General features: G+C 36.6%; 1 protein-coding gene across 1 annotated transcript in view; it reads right to left on the minus strand.

Annotated features, from left to right (window-relative positions):
* Nucleotides 1–16164, minus strand: part of LOC131513198 (uncharacterized) — a 434303-nt gene that overhangs the window by 77961 nt on the left and 340178 nt on the right. The window contains exon 4 of the mRNA XM_058732542.1: nucleotides 3820–3961. Within this exon, the coding sequence (XP_058588525.1) occupies nucleotides 3844–3961 (118 nt within the window). The 3' untranslated portion in view covers nucleotides 3820–3843. The remainder of the gene's footprint in view (nucleotides 1–3819; nucleotides 3962–16164) is intronic.

Raw genomic sequence — 16164 nt, forward strand, 5'->3', positions numbered from 1 at the left:
TATCAGGGTTCTAGTTTTTCTTATTCTTGTAATGATTACTTTTATCTCTTTTAGCAAACTGTGAACCAACATGGACCAGCTCAAGCATATTCATAAACAAACGTATCAGATTTACATGAATCAAATGTCAACTCCAGTCATGTCTGGAACCTAACCACCCCAAGTAAGATAGGAATACAGGACTGCCTAAAGTCCTATCTCCATGGCTCCTGATACTGTGAGGAGAATAAAACATAGGTAAGAATACTGTGTTGAGCTCTACTTAAACTTATGTAAAAATCGGGGGACAATAAACATATACATGTACATATCAGTGATTCCCTTTCGGGGTATATTTTTCTTTCATCAAATACCGTTTTACACATTTAACTTAAAATTTTTCATGTACACATACTGCTTTTCAGTTAAAAGTTCCAATGAACTTCAGCAAGTTATCTCATTATAGGGTTAATTTTTTTTTAAAGGTATGGAGGTGGCTGTTCCTTCTGTGAATGAACAGCTGTAGCCTAATGAGATTATCGCTTTACCTTTCTACCAAGAGAAGCAAGAAATAGGAAAAGGAACATGTGTGAGGAGGGAACACAAGATCAGGATTTCCGATACGACCAGTTAGCCGCCAGCAAGTAACTTTTCCCTCAGTATGAAGGAGGCCTGTAGGGAGCTTTCATGACTCCTGCATAAAATTGAAATTAGAGAGTTCTTCATTCCTGGAAAGGATTCAGAACACATATGCTTCCCTAAGGCGAGTGAGCTTCTGAGGTTTCAGAAAGGAAAGTACCTACCGCAAGGCCGAACTCACACCCCCAGTAGACAATTTATTCATCTGGTTGGATCTGACTTAATTTATCGAGACGTTACCAAAGCTTAGTACTTTGCACTTCCAAGTAAGCACAGCTTTGCAACAGAATTCACTTCTAAGCTTTAGTAGATCTGCTTTATGAAAACAAGTTGTTTGTATTTTAATATTACTTTATATATGCTCTTTATTTTTTTTCTGTCTAGCCTATAGGAACAAATGTCTCTTAAGATAACCAACGGCACTTCAAAGCTAGACCATTCGTCTAAGGAATTTCACTTAACAAAAACTGTCCCTAAAATTTCATTGAAATCTTTCCAGAACCAATAGAAACAGAGACTCCTCCTTTTGCCTCGGCTTCCAGGATTCCGGCATAAAACCGCTGCCATTTGCACGGTACGCTAATGACAAGCTGGATGTTGGCATGAAAGCCAATATGTTCTTACACTGCTTTTTGAGACAAGTAATAATCAGTCTGTCATCAATGTCATGCTGCAATCAGACTTTGACAAGGTTTGCAAATAACTTGAAAGGAATTGCTTATCCCTGAACACTGCAGATCAAAACCAGACCTGAACAAAAACTAAAAGTCTGCTGTGCGTCAGCTGCACAGTCTCTGGGAACGTGCTGTGCATAAGCAGAGGGAATAACCAACCCCTGATCTCCCCCCTCTCCCCCATTTTTAATTTTTTATTAAGAAGGACTTTCTCTGCTACCAATCCTGGAAACTCACTATTCAAAACTATGATGGAGCCACCTAGGATGCCCAGCCTGATTGGAAGTACTGGTTGTGTTATTCTTGAAAATGTTTAGAAAAGTAAATAACACTTCCATCCTTGGGGTGGTTTGTTTTCTTAACTCATGAGCTGCAGGCAGGATTTCTGATCAAACTCAGTAATGCGGTCAGTGAGGGGACTGTGTGTGTGTGGGACTGAGGAATCAGTTGCTTTCTTTTCCTCTCCTCCTCTCCTCAATCCTTCCCACCCCATAGAGGAGGTCAGATGTGTATTATTTTATTCACTTGTTAATTGGTAAGCTTTTGCAGTCATAGGAAACAAGTGTAATTTATACAGCTTTGAGAACACTTAAATAAGTTAAACTTCTAAAAGTTTGAGAACAGGATCCTTTGGGAGGAAAAAAAAGAGATTTCTTAAGATGTGTGAGCTGGTCACAGGTCTGCTCAGAACTTTAAAACATGTTTGTACTTCATGTTTGCATAAGTCTCTGGATAGCCACAGGACATGTGGACTTAAGTATTCATGAATTATGCCCAAAACATGAGCATAGATTTGAAATATGAATTCATTGTTGATTTTATTTTAGCATAAGAGAAGAATTCAGTTCAGTGATCTTGTTGTTCTTTATAAGCAATCTTGAAATTCAAGTGTTACTGAGGGGGCCAGACACTCAAAGTCAAGTGAGGATGGTAATGAAAAAAAGCAAACCCATCGTAAGTGAAAAGATCACATTATCATAAGAACGGAGATGTAAAACATATTTAAGATCTTATTTCAGGTGATGAGAATCATTTGAGGCCATAGGCCATATAGTCCTAAAAAAGAACTGTTCAATAAAGTGTCATTCAATAAACATATGCTGAGCACCATAATATTGGTTATCATGTTCGGTACAATGAGAGATAAGCTTGATGTATAAGAATTAATCCTTATTTTTTCAAGGAGTTTACAATCTGGTTAGGGAAAAAATACTAATGCACATGAACACGTAGCAGTAATTTTTTGAAAGTGTACAAAGTAAGCACTGAAATATGAGACAAGAACCACTCTTGAACTACACTGAGGACCTGTAACAAATATCCATAAGCAATGTCTTTAAACCACATTTGCATATACCCCAAAGTTCCCAGTCTTCTATGCTTATTTGTTACCATTTAACTATAATCCAAGTCCCATTCTCATGAATACGGGAAGTTCAGACCCCATTTCTGTTGTTTCTGAGGTCCCCACAATGTGGGCTGCACTTATATATCTAGGCTGTTACTTGTCATCTCTCAATTCTGACCAGCTGGGATTCTTCAACAATTGCTTCTGTCCATCATTGTTTCTCTTGGCTGATCTTGTTCTGTTTGTAAAATTTCACCCCAAGTCATGAATATATATCCACACTTTGTCTTCCCTATAGCAGTTTACCTGAGACTATATTAGTTTGAGAAATTGAACTGAAGTTTTGAGGATTCCATCAAGGAATTATAATGCAGGGGGGGGGGGGGAAAGAAAAACCTTAAAACTGGTTATAAAGTAGCATGTCTCTTTGAGTATATCACCCATGCCTGCTTTTTTTTTTTTTTTTTTTTGCCCAAGACACATTACAAGGCCCTTCTGTCTTCTCCTAGAATCAGAAACCCGTCTTGCCCAACTACCTAGATCTCCAGTCTCCCTTTTCTGGGTTCTTCTGGGCAAATTCCAAAATCAGTTAACAAGACAACATCTCAGGGGTATGGCCCTGCTCAGAATGAAGTCAGACTTCTATATAACTGACAATGCCTTTTAAACACTTTGTACCAAGCAAGCTTTGGAACCCAGTATTTTAACTGACAATTAATTTTTAAAACAATCACATTCCTGAAAACTCTACAGTCTTATTCAATGACAAAGTTCCGTGTAGCAAACTTTGTGTGCTACTTCACAGAAAAGTTTTTCAGCTCCCAATATACAATATTGAGGTCTGTAAATAAGCATATTTATTCTTTACCTATTTCCCATATTCATCTTTTTTTCCCTTTCCATGAAAGTATGAAAAAATTAAGTAACCTAAAATTGCCATTAGAGAACCTTCTCCCTTATGGAAAACAAAAGTATGATTGCAATTTAGTTATTTTGAAGAAGCCATAAATAAGGAAGTCATATTCTAAAATATGAAGTAGGAATCTCTTTAAGTATTGTGCTTCTCAATTCTATTTCAAATAGCTCAGCAAACTTTCAAAATAATCATAAAGGACACTGTTTAGGAGACTCAGAGGTAACTGGGCATAGCGTCAAGGACAGAGATCCGTGGCAACTTACTAGAGACCTTCTGGTGGGCTCACATTATTCCACTAAATCATTCGTCCGACAGTATTTCCAGAATGCCTGCTGGGAAAGGTGCTGAGCTGGAGCTGATGAGTCAGTGATGAACAAGAAAGTGAAGTACTGACCTTCAAGGAGCCTGTACAATAATCAAAAAGACAAATGATGACCAAGGACAGAAATAAATAAATAAGTACAATATTTACAGATTGCCTGAGTGCAAGAAAGGAGATAAACAGTGTTATGATAAATTGAAAATAAATTCAAATGTTCTTAAACATATGAAAACAGTATAACCTCCAAATATAGAAACAAATATAAGTTAGGACTATAGTGACTGTTTTTTGTACCTACTTATTGGCAAAGACTGAAAATTTGATAGCACATTCTGTGAGTAAGAATAAAAGAAACGAGTATTTTGATTGTGAATATAAATTAAGTCAACCTGTATGGAAAACAATCTGGCAATATCTGTCAATATACAAAAACATGTAACTTTTGACCCTTGTTTCAGAAATAGAAATAGGGCTTATAGTATTTTTCTCATTTGTACAATATGTGTTGTCATGTACAAAGTTATTCATTGCAATGCAGTTTCAATAAGCAAGATTTGGAAAATGCCAAAATATCCATCAACAAAATACCAGTTTAATAAATTATACTACATGTATAAATAAATTAGATGCAATGTAACCATAGCATAGAATGAAAACACAGTTTTTTGTTTGTTTGCATATATGAGGCAATTTACAAAAGTGTTAAAAAAATATTAAGACCGTACAGTTTATACACTAAGCTAAAGAGAATGTGTATATTTTTGTTTGCATATACCTAAAATAGCTCTGAAAAAAGTGGAGTGGAATTTTTTTCAGTGCACATATTTCCTTTTGTACTTTTTAAATTTTGAATTACATGAATATATTACCTACTTTTAAATATTTATATTTTTATAAAGATAAATATTTATATTTATAAATAGTGTCTACTATGGGATTCACAAGATCAGCCCTGTAAGTTATAGGGTCTAAGAGGAAAGTACTTGAGAAATTCATTATTTAAGATCCAACTAAAAAGGAATACACATTAGATTCTATTAGGTTCAAGGTTCTGTGTTCTTGGGATATAAAATCCAAATATAGACCCTGTTCTTAGAAGCATACGTTTTGGTCGAGGAACTGGAATTTCTACAAAAGGTAAATGGTGTTAAATGTAATTAGAAGAAGTACAAAGACTTTTCAGTTTTACCATCCCTTTCAAAGGGTAGTTACCATGACTAGTTACCCAGAGTAACAGTTATCATGAAGTATTAGGTTCAAATAATTACCAAAAATTTCTATATTTCTATATTTTGTATATTATTTATAAAATACTGTTTATTTGATGTACACTTAAAGCATCATCATGGGGCATACCCTTCAAATATTATTGGCATATATATGATGAAAACTGTTCATTCAAGGGATATGGAAAAAGAATTCAGAACAAACCTGCATTAAACACTTATTTAATTGTGTTTATCATTGAGATTATACAGAAACTTCTTCCAGTCAGCAATCAGATGTTTGCCACAGAAAATTACATAGAATAGACCCTAAATAGCATGGTTAAGAGATAAATTAGCTTTTTAAAAATAACTAGATCATGGGGCGCCTGTGTGGCTCAGTCGGTTGAGCATCTGACTTTGGCTCAGGTCATGATCTCACTGTTCTTGAGTTCGAGCCCTGCGTTGGGCTCTGTGCTGCCAGCTCGGAGCCTGGAGCCTGCTTCGGATTCTGTGTCTCCCTCTCTCTCTTCTCTTCCCCTAGTCGCACTCTGTCTCTTTGTCTCTCTCAAAAATAAATAAACATTAAAATAAATAAATAAATAAATAAATAAATAAATAAATAAATAAATAAAACTAGATCTGTTTATTTGCTATCATTAAGCATTTCTTTCTCTACTCATAATTTTTATTTAATGGTTTTGAAGGTACAATGGTGTATGCACACTCCATGTTTTTTGCTGCTTTTGTTTAAAAATGTGCAAGTCTGAGATTAATGGAAGATCTATAATATCTCCCAAAGCAAAAGATAAAACAGTAAAAGCAGACATGAGGATTCAAAACAAAGCTACAAGGTTGCAAATGTAAATATCAGAAAAAGTGATAAAAAGGCAAGATGTGATCAAATAAGTCACTTATATTTCCTCTTGTTTTGAGAGATGGATGCAGAATTTGTGGAGCTTAGAGTACATATAATCAAAGTGGCTTTTTAAGAATAATAGTAATGTATTTACAAATGCAAATTTACATACAGGGACTTGGAAGGGGCCTTTGCAAGTGAGAGACCCAGAAACTTAAGCTTCTTTTGCCTCACAGAAATCCACTCAGTTTCTCTAGCCAAATAGTATTTTCTTTAAACTTCATTCTTTATGTTTAATATGAGTATTTATTTGGGGGAGAGGATATACATATCAATAAAGCCATTAGTAACTAAACCAAGTTTTCCATTTCACTATCTAGATGACACTCCAATTGTTTTAGGTTTTCTTCATTTAAGAAAGTAATATGAAATCTGCCACATCAGATTCAGAACAGCCCAGAAATGTCTACTTGCAGGACATAGCAACTTGCAGTCCAATTTACATACTGTTCTTTTAGCCCACGTGTGGAAATTCAACAATGATTTTTTTTTTATTCCTCACAGGTAGTTTTCAGTAGCAGTTCTGACAATTCTCCTACCATCAAGCACTTATTAGGGTATGAGAGCACACAGCTCTTTTCCGTCTAGGAGTGTGTCTCCTTTCAATCTTGACTGCAGAGCAGAGGTATGCTCAATTTCCCCTGATAGTAAGAAAAAGGCAGACATCTCTGAGTTTTCTCTTTCATTATGCTGGGTGCAGGTGGGCTTGCGGGAAGAACCAGCTTCCACTAATTCTGGTAACCACGTTATCTAACTCTCAAAACAGGGAAAATGACTGGGAAGAGAGGAGACAGAAGTTCTGAGAAACATCCCCTGGTTATTGTTGCTAGGGCAACTGCTACTTGGCATCCTCCAAATAGTCATCGTCTGTCACACTTGGGGTATAATTCACAGACATACAACACATCTGAGTGGATTTGGGAGGTGGGGGGAGTGGGGGAGGGGACAAAAGTTCATGTAAATAAATGAGAGAATTTTAAATAGGCACATAAACAAAAGTGCATGCCTCATATTTAGAAAGAAGAGAGAGGAGACAGGCGTAAGAGGAATACAGTTTTTAAGATGAGCACCGCTGCTAAATATTAGTGTTTTTCTTATTGCACAAATTAGTTAGCCTTTACACATTCCCAGTAATTTGTCTACCCATCTGCCTCCTTCCTTTTATAAAAATCCCTTCTTCCCCCCAAATACTAGTCTTCTGTAATATGACTTCAAAGTAAACATATGCAAAGACATAGATGTCATTTTCTCTTTTACAACCCTTAAGAGAGCAAAGAATTAAAAATACTTGCTCATTGTTTAGCCAAACGTCTGACTCAGAAGCAGGCCTGGGTTTGTCATGAGAGAAGATAAAGCGTTTATTACCCAAATAATCATTGACAAAAACAGACATGAGCCCTGAAACACCCTTAGTCAAATCTAAGTTGTACCCTTCATTTTTCCTACGCCTTCATTTCTTAGAGCCAGGGTGTCTGCTTATTCTTTCGAATCACTGTTTCTTCTTCTTAACATTATAGAAACGTTATCTTTCACATTTTGAAAAAAGAGGTACCATTGTTCAAACCATAAAGCAGAAAAGAAAGCCTTAACGATATCTGTCATCAAAGTCACATAAAACCCCAACAGTTTCAACCTCCTCTTAGTATTCACTGGTGTCAGCATCATAAAAATGTGCAGAAAACTCATATCAGTGTATCACATTTACAAAATGAGTTTAATAGCAAATGCATTTTTGGAAGCAAGTGGGAAGAAAGAGAAAGATTTTAACCAAATACACTGAATGAATTAAAAAACCCATAATGGATTAAAGAGGATGAAATAAAAATCAGAAAAAGGAACCGTTGTAATGGCTTCACCAAAAGCTTTTCTGTTCCCTTTAGAGAGAATTGCTAAAGTTCTATGAAAACCAAATAATGTACTTCCATATAATCAAAATGATGAAACCAGACATCAAGCAAATAAAGAAAAATAATTACTTAATTACTAGGCTTAACATTGCACATTGGTTCCACCAAATCAGTCAGGCTTCAGTATTATTTCACATGTTTATTTTTTTTTTTTTCACATGTTTATTTTTAATGGAGTCACCCAAATTTTGTGACCCAGGACACTCACTGTTTAGAACTCTAGGGAAAGGATAATCACACAATGATAGCCATAATAAAAATGATAGTTCACTTTTGCTATGCACTTAGTATCTGTCAGACACCATCATATAATCTTTATAGGGATTACTTCACTTAATGCTCACATGACAATTACGAGGTAGACACTAATTAAATTATTCTTATTGTACAGATTAAGGAATTAAAGAAACTAGGTAACGGGCTCAAATTTAAATAACAAGGAAATGGTAGTACCAAGATAGAACTCATTTTTTACGTTAGTGTCATATACTGTAGGAACTTGGTTGGCTGCCCACTGTCTACTTGGGCCCATGATCTCTTTTCACGTGGAGTATTTCTGTGCATTTGGGCTACAGCTTCCCTATCTAACCCCCACCTTTTATACAGCAGATGTTCCTGACTGTTCTTCTTTCTGGAACTCTAGTTCCCACCCCAGATCTCTTACTACACTTATACTTGCATTGAACCCTAATATTGCAGGTTGAAGCAACTAATTCTTCCCCTTCTCTATTGGCTTCATTTCACCTAGGTAGACATCTAATCCTTGGTAATACCTTCTACCAATTTCTGCCTTTTTTTTTTTTTGTATCATTTGAATTTGCATTTCCTCTGCTTTACACTTAGGGACTTGTTTGCTACATCTCCTCCCCCTCCACCACACACACACACACACACACACACACACACACACACAGACTACACTACCCCTTGATAATTCTTATGCTTATTTTCCAACATACATAATAGAATTACGCAGCATAACATAACCTGTATTCTGCTATTAAGGGTCAAACTCTCCTGAGAATAAAGTGTGAGCATCTTAAAGGCAATGACTTGAGTTTTACTGATTTCTATATCTGCATCTCAAATGAATACCTAGTGCTGTTCCTTATGCACAGAAGATTTCAATAAGTGATTGTAAATTAAATGGGATCATATGCCAAGAAACTAGCTTTTTAATTTACATTAATGAGTATACTAATCAGGATAAGCTAGGCTGTGCACTAACAAGCACACCCAAATCTCAGTGGCTTTTCATAAGCAAAGTTTATGTTTTACTCACCTAGTCCATGCCTCGCAGGGTAGCATGGAGACTGTGCTCATCATAGTCACCCACATTACAGGTTGATAGAACCTCCGTCTCAACACATGATCCCATGTGACTGAGACAGGGAAAAAAGGGCAATATGGCAAAACACATAGCTTCCTTAAATTTCTGCCCAGAAATGGCAAACATAATCTCCCCTCACATATAATTCATCAGGGTAAAACAATATGGTCCCCCCAAACACCCAGAAGCATAGGGAAGTGCAACCTGTCAATACTACTACATTGGGGATTAGGTTTCAACATACAAACTGACACAAACATCTAGTCCATAACACTTGGATATTGCCCTTGTTTCATAGCATAAGACATGGAAAGAGGCTATCAGTCAAGTAATCAGGAAGAAATGCACCCTAACATGTCCCTTAGTGAGATAAGAATATATTATCTAAATTCATTTGCTCTCTGACGCTTACATTTGTGAACTTTATGAAGTCAGGTGTCCTCTTTGTGTCTAGCCTAGCCTAATATTTCTTGATGTTTATGTCTAAAAAGGCCAACAGTGTATCTGAAAAGAAAATCATATACAGATTATGTATATAATGTGTGTGTGTGCATGCGTATGTGTGTGTGTGTGTGGATAAAAGGATACACACATACACAAAGAGAAAGAGGGAGAGAGAGAATGCATGAGCAAGTGCTGGATAAATCCAAACTATAATGCCACTCATAAAATCTCCCAGTAATTAACACAAATTTTACTTACTTTAAAAAGGTGTTATCAAGATATCGTATGTTCAGATTTTCTAGTAGGAAGATCATTTAATCAAAGATCAGATTCCTACTTAGTGCCATGATTCACACTTGGTGTAGGGAGTCAGCAGTTCCAAGATTATCTGCCCCCAAATGAGCATATTACAAGGGTAGGAGACAGGGTAGGAAATGGATCCTTCTTTACCCAATCAGTACTAGCTTTTTTTTTTAGAAAGTAATGAGAAAACACTGCAGATACTCTGGAAAAAAGAAAAAACTAAGGTCAGCCTATAATTATTTTTTTTTCAACGTTTTTTTATTTATTTTTGGGACAGAGAGAGACAGAGCATGAACGGGGGAGGGGCAGAGAGAGAGGGAGACACAGAATCGGAAACAGGCTCCAGGCTCTGAGCCATCAGCCCAGAGCCCGACGCGGGGCTCGAACTCACGGACCGCGAGATCGTGACCTGGCTGAAGTCGGACGCTTAACCGACTGCGCCACCCAGGCGCCCCAGCCTATAATTATTTTTATAGTCAGTCATAGTTATTTGATTTTTCCATGACATGAAATCTCTTTCCTTTGAGCTTCATGTATGCTTTATAGAGTATTTCTAAATGTACACCAGGAAATTCAAGTAGTCTAGTAATGGTTTCTGAACATCAGAGATTCTTCTGAAATGTTACTGTATCCTATATCCTGCCTTACAGTGTATATCTATACTGTGTTTACTCTTGGACATCTAGACATAACTGAGCATTTGGGGGATTATAAATGAGACAGAGGCGCCTGGGTGGCTCAGTCAGCTAAGCATCTGACTCTTGATTCTGACTCAGGTCTCCATCTGTTGTGACATTGAGCCCCACATTGGGCTCTGCGCTAACAATGTGTGTAGCCTACTTGGGATTCTCTCTCTGCACCCCCCCCCCCATTGCTCTGTCTCTGTCTCAAAATAAATAAATAAACACAGATAGGTAGATAGATAGATAGATGATAGATAGATAGGACAAAATTAAGAAGCATGTATTTACATGGAGGGTAAGAATTCTCCTAGAGGAAAAATCTACTCTTAGGGTAACATGGATCATGTAACCATGACTTTGACTTAGTCATAAGACCCTAATAGTTAACAGGGAATAGAGATTCTCAGGACAGTTTGAGAGCTGTTGTTGAAATCTGCTGCTGGCCCACGTCCTTGAATGTATATCCATATGCAAAGGAGGAAGAAATTTTAGGGTATACTAAAAGGGTGGATTTACTGAACTCTGTCACATACCTGGGCCCAAGAAACACTGTGTTTGAACCTCACAAACAGGAGGGAACTTTTCCCTATAATCTCCTCCATGGTCTCCACACTGCTTTGGGGTCCCATAGGGCTGAAGGAACCACTAACAGATGATATCTCTGCCCAGAAAAGCCACAGAGAGATTACCACACTCTGAAGTGGAAAACAAGTCAGCCAGTGCACGCGACACCACACTGGCAGAGTGGAAGCACCTTCAGAAAGGAGATGCTGGATCTAGGTAGTACAGAGCAATAAAGGTGCTCACCGCACCTATGAAACAGTAAGTACACTGTCTATGGAGGAACTGGAGCACTTGTCAGGGGATAAACCCAACATAGAGGCAAGGAGAAGTGGCAGAACATTCCAGATCTGAGGACGCCTAGCTTGGACAGTGGCCATCACAGCAGGGAATGGCTACACCATGCAGGGCAGGTTTTGAAATTGTCCAGTTGCATATCTACATGTGTATTTACTTTTAAACATTTTCAGACCCTGGAAGACTAACATATATGAATCCAAAGTCTTTGCAAGAAGCTAAAGTATGTGTCTTATTACTAGATAGGACAATCATCTCTCTTATTAAATTTTTAATTTTTTTTTTTTTGAGAGAGGAGAGCATGCACAAGGGAAGAGCAGAGGGAGAGGGAGGGGGAGAATCTTAAGCAGGCTCCACACCCAGCACCGAGCCTGACATGGGGCTTGATCCCTTGACCATGAGATCATGACCTAAGCCAAAATCAAGAGTTGGGCACTTAACCGACTGAGCCACCCAGACAACTTTCTTATTAATTTAGATATGTATATGACTTCATGTATACTTATAAGCTGTTGAGGTTGAGAAAGTTCAAATTTCTTAGTGTCGGCATTTTCAAACTGAGAGGTAATATGCTGTATATTTGTTAATGGCAGTTCAAGAGGCAGTTTGGGTCCTCTGTAAATTTTTGCAAAGCAAACCAGAGAATGTAAAACTTTCAGAAAGGGTATAATTTAAAAACTGAGCTTAAACATGTTACATAGATTGTTCTCAGATTACGTCACAGGGAACAATCCTTCCTTACTGAAGTGTTTCGTGCTTTCCACGATCTCTGTTTCGATGATCTTTTGTCCTAATAGTTTATTTTCTAAATCTTGAAAATCCTTTGAAAATATAATTACTCTAATTTTTGGCAAAGAACATGCCAAGTCAACAGCTGTTCTGGAACTTTCTTTGTTCTTTTTTTTTCCCCCCTCTGTGTATATGTGCAAGTGTGTATGTGTGCAGGTGTGTGTGTACATGTGCTTGCATGCATCACACACTTCTGGTAGTAACACCTCTCACAGGAAGCCACAATTCCAAATAAGGGTATAGGAAAAGAATTTCACAATCTCCTCTGAAGTGAGAGTTTGAAAATAAGCACTCTCTATAGTATAAAGTTTTTTCCTATTTTGCACATATTGGGTTTGCACATACTGGGAGCTCAATAAACATTTGTTGAGTGATGAAATCACATTTTTACACACTTAATTAGGGATTAAATGTAAAGCTCACCTGATCTGTTTTCCAAGATGATGAAAAAATTGCTTCTATGATGCCCAATAGGCAAATTCAGTTTCTAGAACTAAGAAACCTCATAGGTCCCACTATATCCTTAAGGCCTTTTATTCAAATTGTCTATCTTTATCTGGAGAGTCCCTACCTACACTGAGTTGAAAATTTGCCTCTCTGAAACATCACCCACTAGGCCTAATGATTTTTATACAAAGCATCACAGAGAATGTCTACCATACCTCCCAACCTATTTAGGATGATTTCAAATCTTTTAAAGCGGTCATCAATATGCATTCCATATATACATAAAGCATGCATTATATGCACAAACATTTTAAATCAGTCATTATATTCACATTAATACATTATACAAAGCACTATATAATAAAGTAGCATTATATAAAGTTTGTTAGACTTTAAGCTTAATATCTTCAATTTCAACCATTCTTTCTTTATCCTTGACCATCCAGGCCATTTTTCCCTCTATTTCATCCATTTTGTCATGACCTTGTTAAACCGCGATCCTTAGAATTGAATGCAAAGCTCCAGATATGAACTAATCAGTATTCATGATTCACTCTTTCAATAAATACTTAATGAGCATCTATTATAAGCCAGTTATTATAACAAGGACTCGTGGTTAAACAAGATGCATAGTCTGTACTTGCCTTTGGAGGCTTAAAGTCAAACATAGTGCTGGGATTGAGATAAAGATAATCATATTAATATTAAATTACAACTGTGGTGACTTTATATTAAGAATAGGATGGAAAATGGGGAAAGTGGGTGATGGGCATGGGGGAGGGCACTTGTTGGGATGAGCACTGGGTGTTGTATGGAAACCAATTGGACAATAAATTATATTTAAAAAATAATAAGTAAAATAAAATAAAAATAGAAAGAAAAAAAGAATAGGATGGATGAAATGTCTTCCTTTGGACAGTATAATTTTATCACAAAAACGTAAATTATGTCAGTATTTTTAACATCCACATCAAAAGTGTAATTAAAATGAAACTAGTGGTCATTCATGTTTTCATATAATTTGCTAACAAGGTCAGTCATACAAATAGACACATCTAACATTGAATTTCTTAGAATGTGTGACAGAAGCAAAACAAGGAAAGGAAAAACCTAAGGAAAAAAATGGTAAAACATCTCCAGATTTCTGATAAATTGTAACTTGTAAAGGGAAAGCATATGCTTAAACAAATAGAATAAATAAAATAAAAACCTAGAAGTTATTATACTTAAAAAGTAAAGAATTTTGGTTTTCCTTGAGACAGCATTGCACAGTGGACAGAGTACTGAAATAAAACTTAGAAAAATCAAGACCAATCCAGATGGTTTAAGCTAAAATCACTTATTCTCCTTGAGGCTAGTATCCTCATAAAAAATATGGAATTTACTTTCCTTCTTCCCTGATTATCATCATGAGTGGTAATTCATTTGATAACACTGTGAGAACATATTAAATAATACATGGAAGGGCTTTGAAAAGAATAAGCCATAATGCAAAGGTAGCTATTTGTTTTTACAGAGGAAGGAGAGAAATCGTGATTATAGCCATTAGGGAATAACAGGTGCTGGCTTACTCTCCAACCATAAACATCTATGAAATGGTGCTATCAATGCACAGACAGTGCCGAGATATGATCCTTAAAAAAAGGAACACATGTTAAGTAAACTCCACATTTACCTTAGCTTCCTATCTAGGGATACCTTCCAAACTGGGTGGTTGAGAAGTGGAGACAAATATAGACCAGGAGAACTGCTGGACAAACAAAACTTTTCATGATGACTTGGGGCTGCTGCTTGAGACGGACATTTATGAGACAGAATGATGGGGAGAAGACATACACAGAGAAGGAAATCCAGAAATCTGCGGGGGGCTCTTTATTTTATTTATTTAAAAAAAATTTTAACATCTATTTGTTTATTGTTATTATTATTAGTGTTTATTTTTGAGAAAGTGAGAGACAGCATGAGCGGGGGAGGGGCAGAGAGAGAGGGAGGCCCAGAATCTGAAGCAGACTCCAGGCTCTGAGCTGTCAGCACAGAGCCCAACATGGGACTCGAATTCACAAACCGCAAGATCATGACCTGAGTGAAGTCCGACGCTTAATGGATTGAGCCATCCAGGCACCCAAAATTTATTTATTTTTGAGAGACAGAGATAGAGCATGAGCAGCAGAGGGGCAGAGAGAGAGACACAGAATCCAAAGCAGGCTCCAGGCTCTGAGATGTCAGCACAGAGCCTGGTGCAGGGCTTGAACTCAGGAACCATGAGATCGTGACCTGAGCCGAAGTCAGGCATCAGACGCTTAATCGACTGAGCCACCCAGCACCCTGCAGGGGCTCTTTAGACTCTTTTACGAAACACTAAGTTGCATTTGTTCAAGGTGTGATATCTTGGGATCTGAAAGAGATCTGAACGAGAGCTGAATGAAAATTCTAGATGTTTCTCAGTGCTGAGAATACTAGAGTTCTAAGCAGAGTAGATAAACCTCACTAAACACTAGAAAACTTTTATTTCAGACTTCAGAAAGACCAAATTTAGGAATAGGTCTATTCCAGATATGCCCAAGCCTTACAGGATCAAGCTGATCTGTGAATAAATTAATCACTTGCCAGAAGAATACTTAATATTCCTTAAAAGAGGTCAGATAATTTGGATTTCAGCAATATAATATCCACTGTACCCAGTATACCAACAAAAATATGAAGCATGTGAATAAATCAGGAAAAATGAAGAACAGTCAGTAGACACAGATACAGAGATGACACAAAGAGCAGAATTATGAGAAAGACACTGATACCTATGATTAGCATGTTCAAATATTTAAAGGACAAAATGGATATAATAAAAAAACATCTGAGAAAATCTTGGTAGAGAAAGGACAACTATCCAAAAGATGTTCTAAAACTAAAAAATACAATGTCTGAAATGAAAAAAAAAAAAAAAAGCACAGAATGAATTGAAGACAGCCCATAAAAATGATGCAAACTGAAGCACAAACTTTAAAAGAATAAAAACAAACAAACAAACAAAGCCTCAGTTATCTACAGGTCAATATCAAGCACTGGTAAATATGTGTAAAAATGTTTTTAAAAATATCAGCCCATGTATCCAGCAGCATGAAAGAACCACAATTCACATAAATGCAAAGAAAGCACACTTAGGTATATCATTGTCAAATGGCTAAAACTCAATGATAACCAGAAAAATCTTAAGAACTGCCAAATAAAAAAGACACATTATAGACACACAGCAAAAACTGACAAGAGAAACCACTGACTTTTTAAATAGGAAATTATACATTTCAGAAGATGGTGAAACAACATTTTAAAATGCTCAAATTAAAAAAAAAAAAACATGTCAATCTGGAATTCAATATATTGCACCAAAAAATATTCAAAAATAA

Source organism: Neofelis nebulosa, chromosome 5, assembly GCF_028018385.1.
Source record: "Neofelis nebulosa isolate mNeoNeb1 chromosome 5, mNeoNeb1.pri, whole genome shotgun sequence".
NCBI lineage: Eukaryota > Metazoa > Chordata > Mammalia > Carnivora > Felidae > Neofelis > Neofelis nebulosa.